At 39.0% G+C, this 16,512-nt stretch overlaps 1 protein-coding gene across 21 annotated transcripts in view; it reads left to right on the top strand.

Annotated features, from left to right (window-relative positions):
* St18 (ST18 C2H2C-type zinc finger transcription factor) overlaps positions 1 to 16,276 on the top strand; it is a 130,567-nt gene extending 114,291 nt beyond the window's left edge. For 20 of the 21 annotated variants that reach the window (XM_045143611.1, XM_004653367.2, XM_045143608.1 and 17 more), the window contains 9 exons: positions 240 to 302; positions 982 to 1,050; positions 4,542 to 4,604; positions 4,708 to 4,788; positions 5,981 to 6,202; positions 9,371 to 9,459; positions 11,700 to 11,803; positions 13,706 to 13,849; positions 15,952 to 16,276. In XM_045143611.1, the coding sequence (XP_044999546.1) occupies positions 240 to 302; positions 982 to 1,050; positions 4,542 to 4,604; positions 4,708 to 4,788; positions 5,981 to 6,202; positions 9,371 to 9,459; positions 11,700 to 11,803; positions 13,706 to 13,849; positions 15,952 to 16,092 (976 nt within the window). In that variant the 3' untranslated portion in view covers positions 16,093 to 16,276. Of the gene's footprint in view, positions 1 to 239; positions 303 to 981; positions 1,051 to 4,541; positions 4,605 to 4,707; positions 4,789 to 5,980; positions 6,203 to 9,370; positions 9,460 to 11,699; positions 11,804 to 13,705; positions 13,850 to 14,733; positions 15,232 to 15,951 lie in introns of those variants that run through there. The other variant, XM_045143612.1, reaches the window with a different exon arrangement.
* The last annotated feature ends 236 nt before the right edge of the window (positions 16,277 to 16,512 follow it).

The raw sequence follows: 16,512 nt of genomic DNA, 5'->3' as shown, positions 1-16,512 counted from the left end.
GGGGTTTTTTGAGGTAGGGTCTCACTCTGGCCCAGGCTGACCTGGAATTCACTGTGTAGTTTCAGGGTGGCCTCGAACTCACTGCGATCCTCCAACCTCTGCCTCCCGAGTGCTGGGATAAAGGCATGCACCACCACTACGGCACAGTGTTGTCTTTAAAGGAGAAGCTTACTTGTATTCTGTCTGGAACAAGCGAACCTGACACTTGACACTCATGATGGATTTTTCTGTTGTTGTAGCTGTCCAACACCAGGATGCGATGGTAGCGGGCATGTCACAGGCAACTATGCATCTCACCGCAGGTACCTAATGACTGCATGTGTGGCCAGGTTTTCAACATCTTACTGTACTCTTTCTTACTCATTCTGAAAAGATGTTATCTAGATCAGGAAAAGGAGAGTTAGTTGGGCTTGGGGTTTATTTTGTTTTTCAGAAATAAAATTATGGCATCTAGAAATCATGAATTTTGGTCAAAAATGGTATTTTAGTTCAGATCACAGATCAAGTTAGTGTTCATGTCAGGCTTTCGTCCTGCCTAGCTTTCAATCAAAATGACAGAGTGCACCATTCACCAGTAGAAGCGCCACCTCCAGTCCTAGACAAATGAGTCAGGGCATTAGTGCAACTGATTAGCCAGGAAATTCTATTATGTTTCTGCTTACCTTCTTGTCAATAGGATTTGTATTCCCGTGGTGCCTCATCACTGGTGCCGTGGGAGGAATGGGGCTAGCAGTCCCTGATCGTGCTCCAGTTGGGGTGACTCAATGGGCTGAAGTCCTTTGCTTGATAAGTAGAGAATCTGAGTTTATGAGAAATAATTGAAGTGTACTTGAGCCCAGATTCATTAAAAGCAAAATCAGATTCCAGCCTACTCTTTTCTCAGTCCCTAGTCACCCATTATTTAATGTTTGTCCCAGGCTCAGGATGCCATTTAAGTCAGCCTTGTTTATGTCAGTGCTGTTCTTTCTTCTCCCTCTGTAGTGTTTCAGGATGCCCGTTAGCAGATAAGACTCTCAAGTCCCTCATGGCAGCCAACTCCCAGGAGCTTAAGTAAGTATCTGCCTCATGACCATCTTGTCTTCCTCCACCCTGGTGGGAATCTCCCTGTTTAGCACACATGTGGTCAAGGAAAAATGAATTGTACATAACTAGCTGATAAGAAAGAACTCCTGCATCAAAAAGATTAGAAACCCTAAATCCAAGCCATTGTGTTTTACTTGCATTAATCTGCTTGCTTTGGAAGTCTTTTGTTTTTAAAAATAATTTTTAAGGAAATAATGTCATTTTCAAATGCAACACTTTTGCTGAAATCCTCAGAAATTATTTACTAACTCAGACCAATGACAGTGTGGTAAAGCATTCCCACTATTAGTTTTTATTTATTTATTTATGAGAGAGAGAGAGAGAGAGAGAGAGGGAGAGAGAGAGAGGGAGAATGGTTGCATCAGGGCCTCTAGCCAATGCAAATGAACTCCAGATACATGTGCCACCTTGTACTTCTGGCTTACATGGGTACTGGGTAATCAAACCTGGATCCTTAGGCTTCATAGGCAAGTGCCTTACCCACTAAGCAATCTCTCCATCCCTCCACCACCTGTATAAACTTGTATAATGTGTTATCTTATGGTATTTTAAGTCATATAACTTCTTTTCACATTTGCTAAGAACAGTTTTAGCTCATTTCATTAATTTACAAGAACTCAGAAACATGTATATTACTGTCTACTTATTCGTTATATTTTTCCTACTCTTCTTTTTTATTCCAAAATTGTCATTTTATTACTTAGATGTGTGTTTATCATTTCCAATTTTAATTCATCTTTGACTTAATAATGAGCCAATATAAAAATTTGGGTGTTTGAGCCAGAAATAGTAAAAAGAACTTTAAAATATCAATACTTCTCATTTTTAAAGTATTAAGTACAATCTATTATGTCAGGACAGATTCTAGATATAACTGAATTGACTTCCATTTTTCTAGATTGAACTATAAGAATCTTAAATAGAGATAAGTAATTAGTAGATTGAAAATTAAAGCACATGGTAATGAATATCTAACTCCGTTTCTCTAAATTTCTGTATTGCCACACATTAAGTGTAGATATCAGTCTAAACAATTTCTACAAACTTTACATTATTTTTTTTTAAATCAGTAGTATATTAAAAGCCTGTAGATTGAGAGGCTCCAACAAAGTTCACTACTTACATGTTTTATGCAGCAAGTACAAATAACATGCTTGTTTTCCATGTAAGTAAAAATATCATTTCACTGACATCTTGTTTAGATAGTCAAGGAAAATCCAAAACAAAAAAGGGGGTAATCATTAGGCACAATAGAAAATACATAATTGCAACATGCAATTGAAGTAATATTTCACTAAAAAATAATAGAAAAAGATAAGGATGGGCCTGGGGAAATTGTTCAATGGATAAAGCCCTTGCCACAAAGCATGAGTACCAGAGTTTGGAGCCCCATTGCCCATGTAAAAAGCACTTGCAACCCCAGCCATGTCTCAGGCCAGAAAGGAGGCAGAAACAAGAGAATCTGTAGGAAGCGCAAAGCCTCCTGCCGTGCAGGTACGGCAGTGCTGAACACCTGAACCCCTGCCTCAAAGGGGGTGGAAGATGAGAATCAACATCCAAAAACTGTCCTCTGATCTCCGCACACACTGTGGGACACACACCCACACTCACACATGAACACACACACACATACAAAACACAACACCAAAAAGAAAGAAAAGGTAGCTGGGCATGGTGGCACATGCCTTTAATCCCAGCACTCGGGAGGCAGAGGTAGGGCATAAATTCAAGGCCACTCTGAGACTACATAGTGAATTCCAGGTCAGCCTGAGACCCTACCTCAGAAAACCAAAAAAAAAAAAAAAAAAAAAAAAGAGAGAGAGAGAAAGAGAAAGAAAAAGGTAAGGAGTGAGCTCTTATTATTACAGAGAATATGTTGATGTCTTAAGTCAATTAAAGGCTACATGCAGGTTTCTGTGGTTAAAAGAAAGACAGGTGTGTTGATCATTTTATTTAAGAAAAAATAATGCTGGGTTAGATATATGGCTTAGCAGTTAAGGTATTTGCCTGTGATACCAAAGGACCCAAGTTCAATTCCCCAGAACCTCCATAAGCCAGATGCACAAGGTATGTATATATATATGGAGATAGAAAGAGGCATATATATGTGTGTGTGTATGTGTGTATATGCCTCTTTCTCTCTCTTTCTCTGAAATAAGTAAAATGTTTTTAAGAAATTATTACTTTCCTATATTGTGCCTTGAGATTAGCATTCCACAAAATAAAAACATTCCACAAAAGTTCATTGAGATAGCATTTTTAAAAGGCAAAAGTATAGCATTTTCTTTTGGGATTACCTGGATGTCATGAAGTCTTTCTTTAGTGGGAAACTGAACCACAGGAGCATACATGAGACATAATAAATGAAGATAAAGATCTATATACAAACATCCAGAAAAACACATGTGTTGGTGATGCTCTCTCAGTTTTTAGTTGTATTGGGGTTTCTTAAAGGCAGCAAAGTGGTGAAAAATGAGTCAATTGTTGTATTCAATTGTAATTTGAAACTTATTCCTAATCTTCATGTCAAGTAAAAGTAAACCCCCTTCCTCTCCCATCACTCATCCCCAACTTAATAGTTGACTGGCAATAATACTTACTGGTGGAATTTCTCAGACCTGAAAACTTGGACCAAGAGGGAGGATATACTAGGTAAAAATTATGTAATTTCTCTAAGAATAACATTAATAACACAACTCTGTGGAGTTCACATATACTATTGTTACTCATTTGAAGTTATTATTATAAGGTTATTCAGGTAAGAAAGTTTATCAGAGAAATAAAGAATTCATAAAAAAAAATTCTGAAAAACTGTTCTTCCCACATAAAAGTTAAGACATGATATAGATAGAGACCCATTCCTGGCAACAAATAAAGTTAACAAATGAAGAAGAAAATTGTATATAATAAATAACAACCAGAATACTGCCTATTGTGCCAGTTACCTTCTTGTTGCTGGGACAAAACACCCAACTAGCAGCAGCTTATGGACAGCAAGGGTTAATTCTGGCTTCCAGCTTCAAGGGGAAGTTTCCTTACAGCAGGAAAGCACAACAAGAACGGACAGCAGGGCTTCACACCGTGTCACATGCACTGAGAGTAAGCAGCAAGAGTGAGCTCGCTCGCACTGGCAAGCTGGGCTGGATTATAAAATACCAAATCTGCCCCCAGTGACGCCTCCTCCAGGCTCCACCACCCAAAGACTCCACTAGCTGGGGATTAGGTATGAAACTTAATCACAAACATAAATGAGGAGATATTTTACATTCACGCCACCACAACTACCATGGATTACTCAGTGGATAAATATGTTAAATTTTTCTTTACATGTTAATTCTTAACTAATAGCCAATTATAATTATGCGAAATGTCCTATCCAAAGTACCTCATTCTCTTTAGCTTATTTGAATATGTCATCATGCCTGTCCCTTCCTAACTGGTGGCCTTGTGTCTTCCAGGTGCCCAACGCCAGGTTGTGATGGTTCCGGGCATGTCACTGGAAACTATGCTTCCCACAGGAGGTAAAGGATGACCCCATTTCTTGGGTGGAAGGCAGTGTCAGCAGTGGCCACCCAGTGAGGTCACAATGGTTTTGTGTTGTTCTTTGTTGGTTATACATTTTAGCTTGTCTGGCTGCCCTCGTGCAAGGAAAGGTGGTGTCAAAGTTACCCCTGCCAAGGAAGAAAAGGAAGATCCTGAACTGAAGTAAGTGCGACAGTTGAGGACCTGGTGTCAGCTGTATGTTATTGGCCAAAGTGAGCATCCACTGAGTCCCAGAGAAGATGCACCCTATTAAAATAAGAACAAAAGAATAAAGAGTCATGTCTACAAGTTAAGGAAAATGTTCTCATTTATGTTTCTGCATTCCTTTGACAATGCAGAAGAAAAAGGAAGAGATTTATCCCTTTTCCATCTATTTTTATGATACAAGATAGATAGCTTAGCATTTTCCTTGGAGACTTTAACTTTTCATGGGTGAAACTAACTAAGATGAATATCCTCCTCTAAGAATTAAGAAGTCGAGTCTTGTGTGTTAGATGTGGTGTAGATGACAAAATGTGAATTGTTTTATGTACATTTCCAAGTGCAGAACATTTGCAAAGCAGACTTCCAGTACCATGCATGAGTAATATGTCATATAGAGTTAATCAAGGCAGTTATAACATTTTGTTTTGTTTTGTTTTTCAAGGTAGGGTCTCACTCTGGTCCAGGCTGACCAGGAATTCACTATGTAGTCTCAGGGTGGCCTCAAACTCAACAGCAATCCTCCACCTCTGCCTCCCAAGTGCTGGGATTAAAGGTGTGTTCCACCACACCAGCTAGTTATAACATTTTTATACACTGAGAGTTTGACCAGAAACAATATAGCTTAGGTGGTTGACTCTAGAAAGAGTAGCATGAATGAAATTGGCTCCATTTCTTGTAAAACAGGTGGCAAGTCAGCAAAGTTTTACTGTTAAAGTCATTTTACCCACCCATGAAATGAGATAATAATATTCTGTCTCTGGCGGGTTTCAAGAAACATTAAAAGAGGTATCACAATGGGCTGGAGAGATGGCTTAGAAGGTGAAAGGAGCTTTCTTGCAAAGCCTTCCAGCCATCTCCCTAAAGCCAGATGGGCATTCATTTGCAGCAGCAAGAGACCCTGCCACACCCATTCTCCGCCCCCCTCTCTCTCTCTCTCTCTCACACACACACACACACACTAAAAAAAGATGTAAAGAAAGAGATGGTTGATGAAAATTGCTCAGCCCAGAGCCTGCCTGCGGTGATTACTACTAACACAGAGCCATTTTGCTGCTGTGCCTCTCCATGCTTTCATGGCTTGCCTCCTGGATAGCATCGAGCTGTTGCTGCCCTTTTTACAGCTGATAATGTCTCCACTGTGTCTCTCTAGATGTCCTGTAATAGGATGTGATGGCCAAGGTCACATATCAGGTAAATACACTTCACACCGCACAGCTTCTGGCTGTCCCCTGGCTGCCAAGAGACAGAAGGAGAATCCTCTCAGTGGAGGCCCTCTCTCCTGGAAACTAAACAAGCAAGAACTGCCCCACTGTCCCTTGCCAGGCTGCAACGGGCTAGGTCATGTAAATAATGTTTTCGTCACCCACAGAAGGTAATCTTTATTTTCTTTTTGTTTTGTTGCGATTGGCTGTGACCTATGTTGCTTAGGGGAGGGGCAAAACCTTCCTAAATGTCATTAATTATAGCATATAAGATGACACAACACTGAGCCTAATTAAATAGATATTTGACTCATCTGAAAAAATAAAAAATGTTTTTGCTGTTTCTGAAAATTCACTACACATTTTTAAGGGCTCTAGAAATGACATTTGTTTTGTGTGTGTGTGTGTGTGTGTGTGTGTGTTCTAAAATACTGCTTATGTTACTATCTTTAAATGGTTAGTCTTTTAGTGGTTCACTTCAGTTCCAAGTGGTAATATCTACTCTATTATGCTATATAATTATAAACTTTCATGGCACATGTTTGTATCATTCCCTCCTCTTGCATTGGCCCAATTTCAGGCCAATATTGTGGCTATGCTGCTTCTGGGAAGACGTGACTCACCAACAGCAGCCAGAGAGAAATCAACGACTAAGCAGTCGATGTGTGGTGGGATTTCAGAGTCTCACAATGACTTCAGTCCTTTACCACCGAGTCTCGTTCTTTTCAGGGAAATCCTTTGTTGGACAAGAGTGATCTCAGTCTAACTTTTTGGTTCACATTCTGCCTAAAGGGAAATTTCTAGAAGAGTTATGCTCTATTTCTCCAATCAATGACTCTGTTCTGGTCTTACGGGAAACTTATGTTGATTGAAAACCCACCGGGTGCTTTATACACAGTGTACAAACTGAGCAAGGCTGGAGCATTTTGACCCTGTTCGGTTCTAAAGATACAGACCAGTGGTAAGAGAAAATTAAGCCTCCCAAGAAAGAATTGCTTGTTTTCTTGTTGCCAAAGAGACATTATATATATATATCCTTGAAATTTTTCAAAAAAAAAAATTTGTTTATGTATTTATTGAGAGAGAGAGAGAAAGACAGAGGAAGAGGCAGAGAGAAAGAGAGAATGGGTACACCAGGACCTCCAGCTACTGCAAATGAACTCCAGATGCATGCGCCCCCTTGTGCATCTGGCTTACATGGGTCGGGAATCGAACGGGAGTCCTTAGGCTGCGCAGCCAACACCTTAACCGCTAAGCCATTTCCCCAGTCCCTATCTTTGAAATTTTAACATGGCTTCTTTTTTGCTGACTTTCGATGCAGGTTCAAGTCCATTGTGGCACATCTTGTTTTAATCTATGTTTAGATCATTCTTTCTTTTTATTTTAAATATTTTATTTTTATTTATTTATTTGAAAGAGAGAGAAGAAAGAGGTGAATAGAAAGATTGAGAGAGAATGGGCACACTGCTGCAAATAAACTCCAGACACATTTGCCACCTTGTGCATCTAGCTTATGTGGGTCCTGGGGAATAAAACCCAGGTCCTTTGGCTTTGCAGGAAAGCCCCTTTACCACTAAGCAATCTTTTCAGCCCTTCATCATTACTTCTATTCAGTAGTGAAGTCACAAATAAGTTGCGTCATCTGCCATTTTGCTTTAAGAAGACAAATGAGGTTTATAGTCATATTGCCCTGAATGTACACGAGCCTACTCTTTTATATCACTAACCACCCTTGCGATCACTAACGTTGCCTGAACAAATACATCCTCTAAGAGAGAAAATAGAGGGCTTCTAATGATATATCACTCTCCAGTGTGTTACAAATACACTTACCTCAGGCACCATTAAAAGCTCCAACATACCAACTTAATAGTCTATCTTTCACAACCATTTCTAAGAATATAACATGTGACAATAAAACAAACTTTTTCAAACTCTCTAGAGAAAGAAATATTCATAATGGAGCTTACTTTGGCCACGATTGGCAGCAAGAAACTCCCAACTGGCCGGGTGTGGTGGCACATGCCTTTAATCCCAGCACTCGGGAGGCTGAGGTAGGAGAATCACTGTGAGTTAGAGGCCTGCCTGAAACTATACAGTGAATTTCAGGTCAGCCTGGGCTACAGCAAGACCCTACCTCCAAAACAACAACAACAACAACAAAACTAAATATAATATTTTAAAAAGGAAGCTTCCAAATGGTTCTGAGTTCAGTTTGTGCCTCTCATTTTCTTTTCCTGGGTAAATAAATTATCATTTATCAAATATGAGCATACTACATAATCTTTTTGTACAATGTTTTTTATTATCTATTACTATTATATTTTTGTACTTCATAGAATTGTAATGTAGAATTACTTGGTACTTAAAAATGCAATAATTAGCATTTATTAAGGACTTAGCTCCAGAAAGATTTTCACCCATGTTGCATAGCATCACAAACTTCAAGTTGACAAACTTCAAGTTGAAAGAATTGTTTTGTATATGGACTGTAACAACAATTCTTTGGGGAAAAATATTTTAAATGGCTGATTATATTCATTTTTATTTTGATCTAAAAAAGGTTTCTACAAAGATACAGTAAAACCGTTAAAGAATTAATCACTGTTGTGAATAAGAAAATTATCTGATCATAAATGATGGCAAAAAAATTTTATTCAGTGTTTCCATTATGATGTTGGTGCAATTTAAATAAAACAAATGACATTAAAGATAAGAAGGCTGCTAAAGAGAGCAGCTATGGGCGATAGGCCATATCACCATAACAGCATCTTTTATTCTCATTTCATTTCCAAAATGAAAAATGATCTTTTCAGAGTTGGGGGAAAAGTTAGAAGCTTTCTCACTGAGTTTTCTAAAGGAGAGTGGAGAGACGTTCTTAATTTTTATTAAATTGAGTCATTCAGAAAGATTAATCTATACCTTCTACAAAAACAGGAGAAGACTCTGCTTTTGTTTTTATGGCATTCTGTCCATTTAGTAATATTCCTTATTAATAATATATATACAACTTCACATATACAGAAAATGAACTAAGCACCACTAGAGATACTTTCATGATTGGAGAAGACTTACATTGCAACAAAATGAAGTAAATTATTAATATGAAGCAGCAGTGTGACAAATTGTACTTTAAGAGAAAAAAGGAAAACATTTTCTGTCACCTGAACTTTGGCTTTTGTTATAGTAGTTACTTATTGGTTACTTCCTACAAAGAGATCATGGGTTATGATATAATTTGTGAGCAAGCAAAATCATCAATAGTAGATAGTAAATAAAACTTTAATTTCATAAAAATAATATACATTTCACACATTAGTATGAATCTCTTTGCACAGCTTATCTGGATGTCCTCTCAATGCACAAGTACTCAAAAAGGGAAAGATATCTGAGGAGCTAATGACCATCAAGCTCAAAGCAACTGGGGGTAAGTTGCCAATACTAATGAGGTGCACAGGGCTCTGTAGCTCAAATGCAAAGTTCTTTTCAATATGCAAAGTGAAAGCTGTTCATAGTTGACCTGAAACTATAACTTATCTGAGAAACACCTTGATTTCTTATTTACTTTTCATAAAGGATTCCCGACATAGAAACATATGAAATGGAACACAGATAGATTGAATGACATGGGCAAAAGTTGGGTTGTTTAGTCTTCATAATAACAGTTTCTCTCCCATGAGTGTGTGTGTGTGTGTGTGTGTGTGTGTGTGTGTGTGTGTGTACACGTGCACATGCACACACATGCCCATGTGTACATCCACATTTATGTGTTCCTTGTATAGTTCCCTATCAAATTCTAAGAAGCTTAGTGTCTGGCCTCAATATTTGAATCCTTAAATGTTGTGCTCTTTTTTTGGTTTGTTTGTTTTTGTTCTTCGTTCTTTTGAGCTAGAATAACTTTTTGTGATTGATGCTGGGACGGGAATCCAGGGCTTCTTGCTGTTAGGTTTGGATAAAGGAACTGAGACATCAGTTTCTTGGGCTAGCAAGTTTATCAGAGTGGTTCAGAGCGGGTGGCTTAGATATGAACATGTCTATGGCAATGGGACGTGATGTCAGGAGAATCCCAAAAGCTTACAGGGCCAGATAAAATGGTCTCCCTAGAAACAAAAACAACAGATCCACCCATCTCAAAAATCTATAAATAAACGAAGGAGGGAACCAACACTCTGAGGTTGTCTTGTGATTTCCACACATGTGCCATGGCACACATGCACCCACCCACGCACACAAATAACAAAAAAATATTCAAACAGTGACACAGAGGAAAATCAAAGGTAAGCCAACGTAGTTCCAGCTAGGATGCCAAAAATAAGCAACCCCAGCCATTTCACACTCAGTCATATGACTCTCAAAACTTATCACTCGGTTCAATAAGACAGAGCAAGACAAGAAAGGTGTCCTCTGAGAATCACACTGTGGTGGGTACATTGAAGCAAATCTCTGGCAACATGTAGGAAATACTTCCTGTGTCCTCCTTCTGAGGACACCAGCAACACCTGTTCTCTAAACAGTCAGTCACTCCTGATAAAGATCAAAATGAAATAGAAGCCAGGAATATGGCTCCAGGTTAAGATGGAGCCACAAAAAAAAAAAAAAAAGGACAAATCTGGGCTGGAGAGATAATTTAGCAGTTAAGGCACTTGCCTATAAACCCTAAGGGCCCAGGTTCGATTACCCAGTACCCACATAAGCCAGATGCACAAGGTGACAAACACACCTGGAGTTTGTTTGCAGTGGCTAGAGGCCCTGGTGCACCCATGGGTCCTGGGAAATCAAATGTGGGTCCTTTGGCTTTGCAGGAAAGTGCCTTAGCTGCTAAGCCATCTCTCCAGCCCTTTCTGTCTTTCTATCATGTATCTAGCTAGCTAGCTAGCCAGCTACCATCTATCTAACTATCTGCCTTTTTCTCTCTCAAATAAATCAATAAAATATTTTTTAAGAAAAAAGTAAGAACAAATTAGACCATGATAAAGTGCAGAGTCCTTGTGACTTGGACCTGAGTCATCAATATGTAGTTAAACTAGGTACCAATCATTCCTACACATAGCTAAGTTAGTGCTTTAAAGAGATAAGCCCATGTATGGAAGGACTATGCCAAAAAAGGTTTACATTTATTTTAGAAGAATTAATCCTCAGTTCCCATAAATGAAACACAAGTGCTATACACATGTACACACATCTCTCACATTGTAACTGTCTTTGAATGGGGTACAAAAAAATGCATGGGACTTTGGAGTTTACATACCACTTTGTTTCTGAATTTAAACTCTGGCAGTTAATTTAATTTCTGTTGATTTTATTTCTGTGATCTCCTTGAACCTCCGGCTGTCTTAATACAGGAAAGGGGGCAGTGGGACATGCCTAAAGGATGCAGGGAGGGGTAAATGAGGGCACTAATGATGTATCCAGCAGTACTCTTGGGACATAGCTGAGCTGTGTGGAATGTTGGTGCTTTTCTGCTCCTTCTTCCCTTTCTTATAAAGAACAAGTTCTTACCGTTTCTTTTTCCTACTTTGCAAGAATCATGCATATGTGGTTTAAGTAAAAGTACTTCAAAGTAAATGATTGAACCACAATTTAAATATAAAATGACTCTGTCCTGTCCTTGTCAAATAGTTCCAGTTTGAACAAAGCCTGATTTGTTTTTCTTTTCTTTTTTTACAGGTATAGAGGGTGATGAAGAAATTAGGCATTTAGATGAAGAAATAAAGGAACTGAATGAATCCAACCTTAAAATTGAAGCAGACATGATGAAACTTCAGACACAGGTAAAAATGAACTACTTATCTATAAAATAATCCTAATCTTAGTCTTCAGTGGAAACAAACATTGAGATTTCTACGTGTTTCATTGCAGATATGTTGATATCTTAAACGGAATACACAGAGCACTTCTTAGCTATACAATTATTGCAAATCCTAAAAGAGTAATCATTCCTGGTCATTACTGACTTAATAAAGATAGACAAAGCAACTCCTGCCTTTGCCCTGTTTGCACGGAAGCCTTCCATTATAATCAAGTAAAGCAGATCATCGTGTAATCAATGTCCTATAGAACATGGCGTGCTTGGAAAGAATCACGTTACAAAAGTTGAATCTTTAGTTTTATTCAAAATTCAAATAAAACACACACCCTTTAAACTTAAATTTCCTAGAATTTGAGTTAGGATGAGTTAGAAACCACAGTTCTTACTAGACTTTCTTGTGTAGATATTTTAGCCAAAAATAAAATAAAATCTAAACATTGTCTCATTTCTGTGTTCTCCATCATGCCTGACCTGTCTGCTAGTTAAATATATTCTCTCCAAGATTTTTCAAAACACTAAAGAAAAAAAAATGCTTTCTCTCTCTGGGGTACAGTTCAGTGATGCTATCCACACATGTGTGAGGCTCTGGATTTGAACCTCAACACATCAAAAAGTAAAAACAACTCTATCGCAACAAGTCAGAAAGGAAAAAAATAAGACCAAGCAGATGGTGGCAGTGGGTCATTTTCCCCCTCCAAAACTTGTTCCTTCCCTACCCTCCCCATCCTCGTTAAATATAGGCCTTTACCCCACTGGTTAGTTTTATCCAACCAAAATGGTCTCCAGCTTCTGAGATCAGCCTTCTGAAGGCCAGTGGGGTCCACAGAAAGAGCTAGAGACTTCCATTTGGAAATCATGGCACCTCTCATAGAGCTTGAAGTCTAGAGTGGAAAGCAGACAATACTCCAAAAGCAGCCAGGGATAATATGTCTGCTGCTATCCAGAGAAGGGAAGGGACTGTAAACATCTGGCTTTCAATATCAAACATGGTGGACAGGACCCAGACAAAAGGATAAATTTTAGACTTGAAGTGTGAAGAAATTAACTTAAGATGAATAATAAAAGAATGTTTCATACAGGAAAAGAAAAGAAAAAGAAAAAACACCATGGGTAAAGGCCCTAAATGGTGAGAAGGTAGAGATTTGAACAATAGCAAAGAGGAGTTGTGTCTGATGGTAGCAAGCTGTGTGGGGCATGTGGCAGAAGGGTCCTAGATGTGCCACAGAGATACTCACATGGGATACTTAGTGTAGGCCATATTAATGACCTTAGCCTTTATTCTGGAAGAATATGAAAAAAAAAAAAAAACTTCAGGGTTTTGAGCCCACAAGTAAACTAATGGTACTGGACTTACATTCTGAGTTGAAGAAGCTCGCTGCTGTTGTACAAGGGATGCTGGGCAGGGCCATCTGTGAGAAGCAGCATAGGTATGTTGGTGGCTGAGACCAGGTGGCAGCAGCGAAGGTGGACAGTGACCCCATCCTGCATAATTTAAGGAAGGTGCTCAGTGTGTTTGAATTGTGAGAAAGAGATCCATAAGAACACCTTGAAGTCAGGGCAACGTTCAGGTTGCCATTACCTGGAAAGGAGACGTCTGTGGCTATGGGAAAAGGCACAGATTTCCTTTAGAGCACATTGACTCCACCATGCAACCATGCAGAGAAGGTGGACCCAGAAGTTCATAGCCTGGCTGAAGGTACAGATCTGAGAGTGTGGTTCCACTGCTTAGAGCAACATGATGGGGTGGAAGTTTGGATCAGAGGTACCCATTGGCATTTATATTATCTCACCTTTCCCCCAGAAAAGGACCTTTCATGGGACTTCAGACTCATGTTCTCACCTTCCTAAGTGACTTTTGTTGCAGATCACATCAATGGAGAGCAACCTGAAGACGATAGAGGAGGAGAACAAGCTCATAGAGCAGAACAATGAAAGTCTGCTGAAAGAGCTGGCGGGGCTCAGCCAAGCGCTCATCTCAAGTCTTGCTGACATACAGCTGCCACAGATGGTAAGTCCAGGACAAAGCTTTGATCAGTCATCCTTGTCCTCAGAGCCATCATGCTATTCCCCAAAGGCTGCCCTCTGATGGCACCTGGCTGTGAGGATATCTGTCCACAGCCAGTCACCTCAGCTCACCATGTTCTCATTTGCAGTGATCTCCCCATCTGGGAACATGGTAGACACATACATTCAAGTTGCATTAAAGCCAGTGACATTCTTAAAAGGCCAGGGCCATGTAGAGATGGAGGTTTATTTGAAGCGTGTTTTAGAATGCAATTTGAACATTTGAGGCCAAGACTCACTCACGGACCATGTATTTGCAAGTAGATTACATGGCTTACAAAACACATAATTTAGGTAGTTTTTAGCAGCATCCACTCAACTCAAGAACTTTATAACTATAAAGAAAAGGTTCACTCCCAGTAGACTCCCTGTAATATGCCAGTTCTTCTCATAGAGATTAAAAGGCACAGGCACAATCATGGTATCCTTAAAAAATATACATATGTATTTTAGTTATGCAATTATTTATAATTCACAAAAAGTATTTGCTTTCATAAATATAAACAAATCTATGGCTATGGGGCTGCATTGGTGAATGCTTTAATTTCTTCAGAGCCTGCATTCTTAAAACAAGGCCGTTTACACACAAAGTGGTTTAAAACATAGTAATGTATTAAAGCATATCATTGGTTTTGCTTAAAATAATAAATCCCTCAATTTATCCACTTCCCTACTATAAAACCATCATCTTAATCAATTCCCAATGTATTTCTTGACAAAAATCAATAGTACAATTTTATGGCTAGTTGTTGAGTATAATATTATTTACTAACATTTGCCTTACTCCTACTTCACATGTGTATTCCTTAATATTTTTTTCTTCACCAGTGCCATGGAAATGATTAACCACATACAAGCTACTGAACCTTGCACAATTACCATCCAAGGCACTCTAGTGGTGATTGTAGGAATGACCACATGAAATGTTCACAAGAGCACAGAAGACTAAAGATTGGCATTCCCAACTGTACTTGAGGAAATCATGGCTCAGAGGGCTTCCATCATTTGGCCAAGGCTCAAAGCTAGCATGAATCAGAGGGATGTAGGTTCCTGGTGTGGGCTTTATCCATTCTTCCACCCAGGGATTCTTGATCAGTTCCATGATGCTGCAAAAACCACATGACACAGAAAAGACAGAATCTAAAAGGGAACAGAAAAATCTCAGTTGGCAATGTGAATAAGCTATGTTAGAACATTGCTGAGCACAACAAAATAATCCTCAAATCTAGAAAGCTTGCCTTCTAACTGGTAATGAAAATATCCTGTATGCCTGTGGAATCTGGACCTTGCTAAAGGTCCTTTCTTCCAAGTACCTTTTGATGTGAGGAAGGCAATTGTCATGGGTTTTCCAATAGATAAGAGCATGGAGGCACCAGCCATGACTGAAAGATATGCCCTTCTTGTTATGCATTTCCTGCCAATCGTGCAGTTTACACATGTGAGGTGTGAACTAGCTTTGAAGTAATATATTAGGCAACGAAGACACCAATACACCAAAAGAAGTAAGAGTGAAAAAGTCTTGAGCTTGTGAAACTGATATTCTACCTGAAGAGGCAGAGAGAAGAAATGGACAAAGGCATAGGCATAGACACACTCTCATGGAGAAACTTGTTTAAATCTTAATCAGTCTAAATTCTTAAAGGAACCACATGGCTCAAGTAAACCTTCACCCCTAGCATACACCTTTCCCACATACAAGTTTCTTAAGTGTTGTGCAAGTGCAATGAAGGCCCAGGCTCCTCCTAAGAGAAGGCATACAGTTTGGAGAAGTCTAGCTCTGCAGCCAGATATGTACCATATATGGCTCCAAATTAATTCCTAATACTATACTATCAAGTTTGATTAATCCCATGAGTTAAGACTGAACAGATGGCTCCTGAAACACACTCAGACTCTTTTTTTCCCCAACCCTAAACTCCAGCAGTCATGGGAATCCTAGTCTTCCTGTCCATATTGAGTCAGCCACATTCCTCATCATTACCTGATCCTACTTTGGGGCAGGCTAAACCACTGTGATTGGTTTCAATGTGTTTTGTCTCCATTTAGGGGCCTATCAATGAGCAGAATTTTGAAGCATATGTAAATACACTCACAGACATGTACAGCAATCTGGAACGGGACTATTCCCCGGAATGCAAAGCTCTACTGGAAAGTATCAAACAGGCAGTGAAGGGTATCCATGTGTAGGATCACAGCGCTGGCTGCCGGGCAGAGGTTACCAACAGCAGTGAACTCCATCCAGATGGGTCTGCGTGGGGCTCGTATACTCTTAAGGCATGCAGGCTGCCCTACTGCATTTATAACTGCAACATTGCACTAATTTTTCCCCAGCTGACATAAAAAGGAAAGAAAAACTATGATAGACTCTTTGGATTAAAAGCAATGCAGTCAATTATTAGATCTTATTTATTTTCATATGTTTTTTTTTTTATTTCTTCATTGCACTCTTTTTTGTAAAGTATATGTAAAATAAATGTGACATTTTATATTTTATTTATTACTAAGCAAAGAGTTTTTTATCTTTCAACTGCATTTTGAGGTCTGCCATATTTTTACAAGTGTGTTTATTAATTTATTTTCTAATAGGATTTAAATAGAAATGCTATT

The sequence above is a fragment of the Jaculus jaculus genome, chromosome 2 (genome assembly GCF_020740685.1).
Source record: "Jaculus jaculus isolate mJacJac1 chromosome 2, mJacJac1.mat.Y.cur, whole genome shotgun sequence".
NCBI classification, from domain to species: domain Eukaryota; kingdom Metazoa; phylum Chordata; class Mammalia; order Rodentia; family Dipodidae; genus Jaculus; species Jaculus jaculus.
The sequence above is the reverse complement of the archived record's forward strand: the minus strand, read 5'-3'. Positions and strand labels throughout refer to the sequence as shown.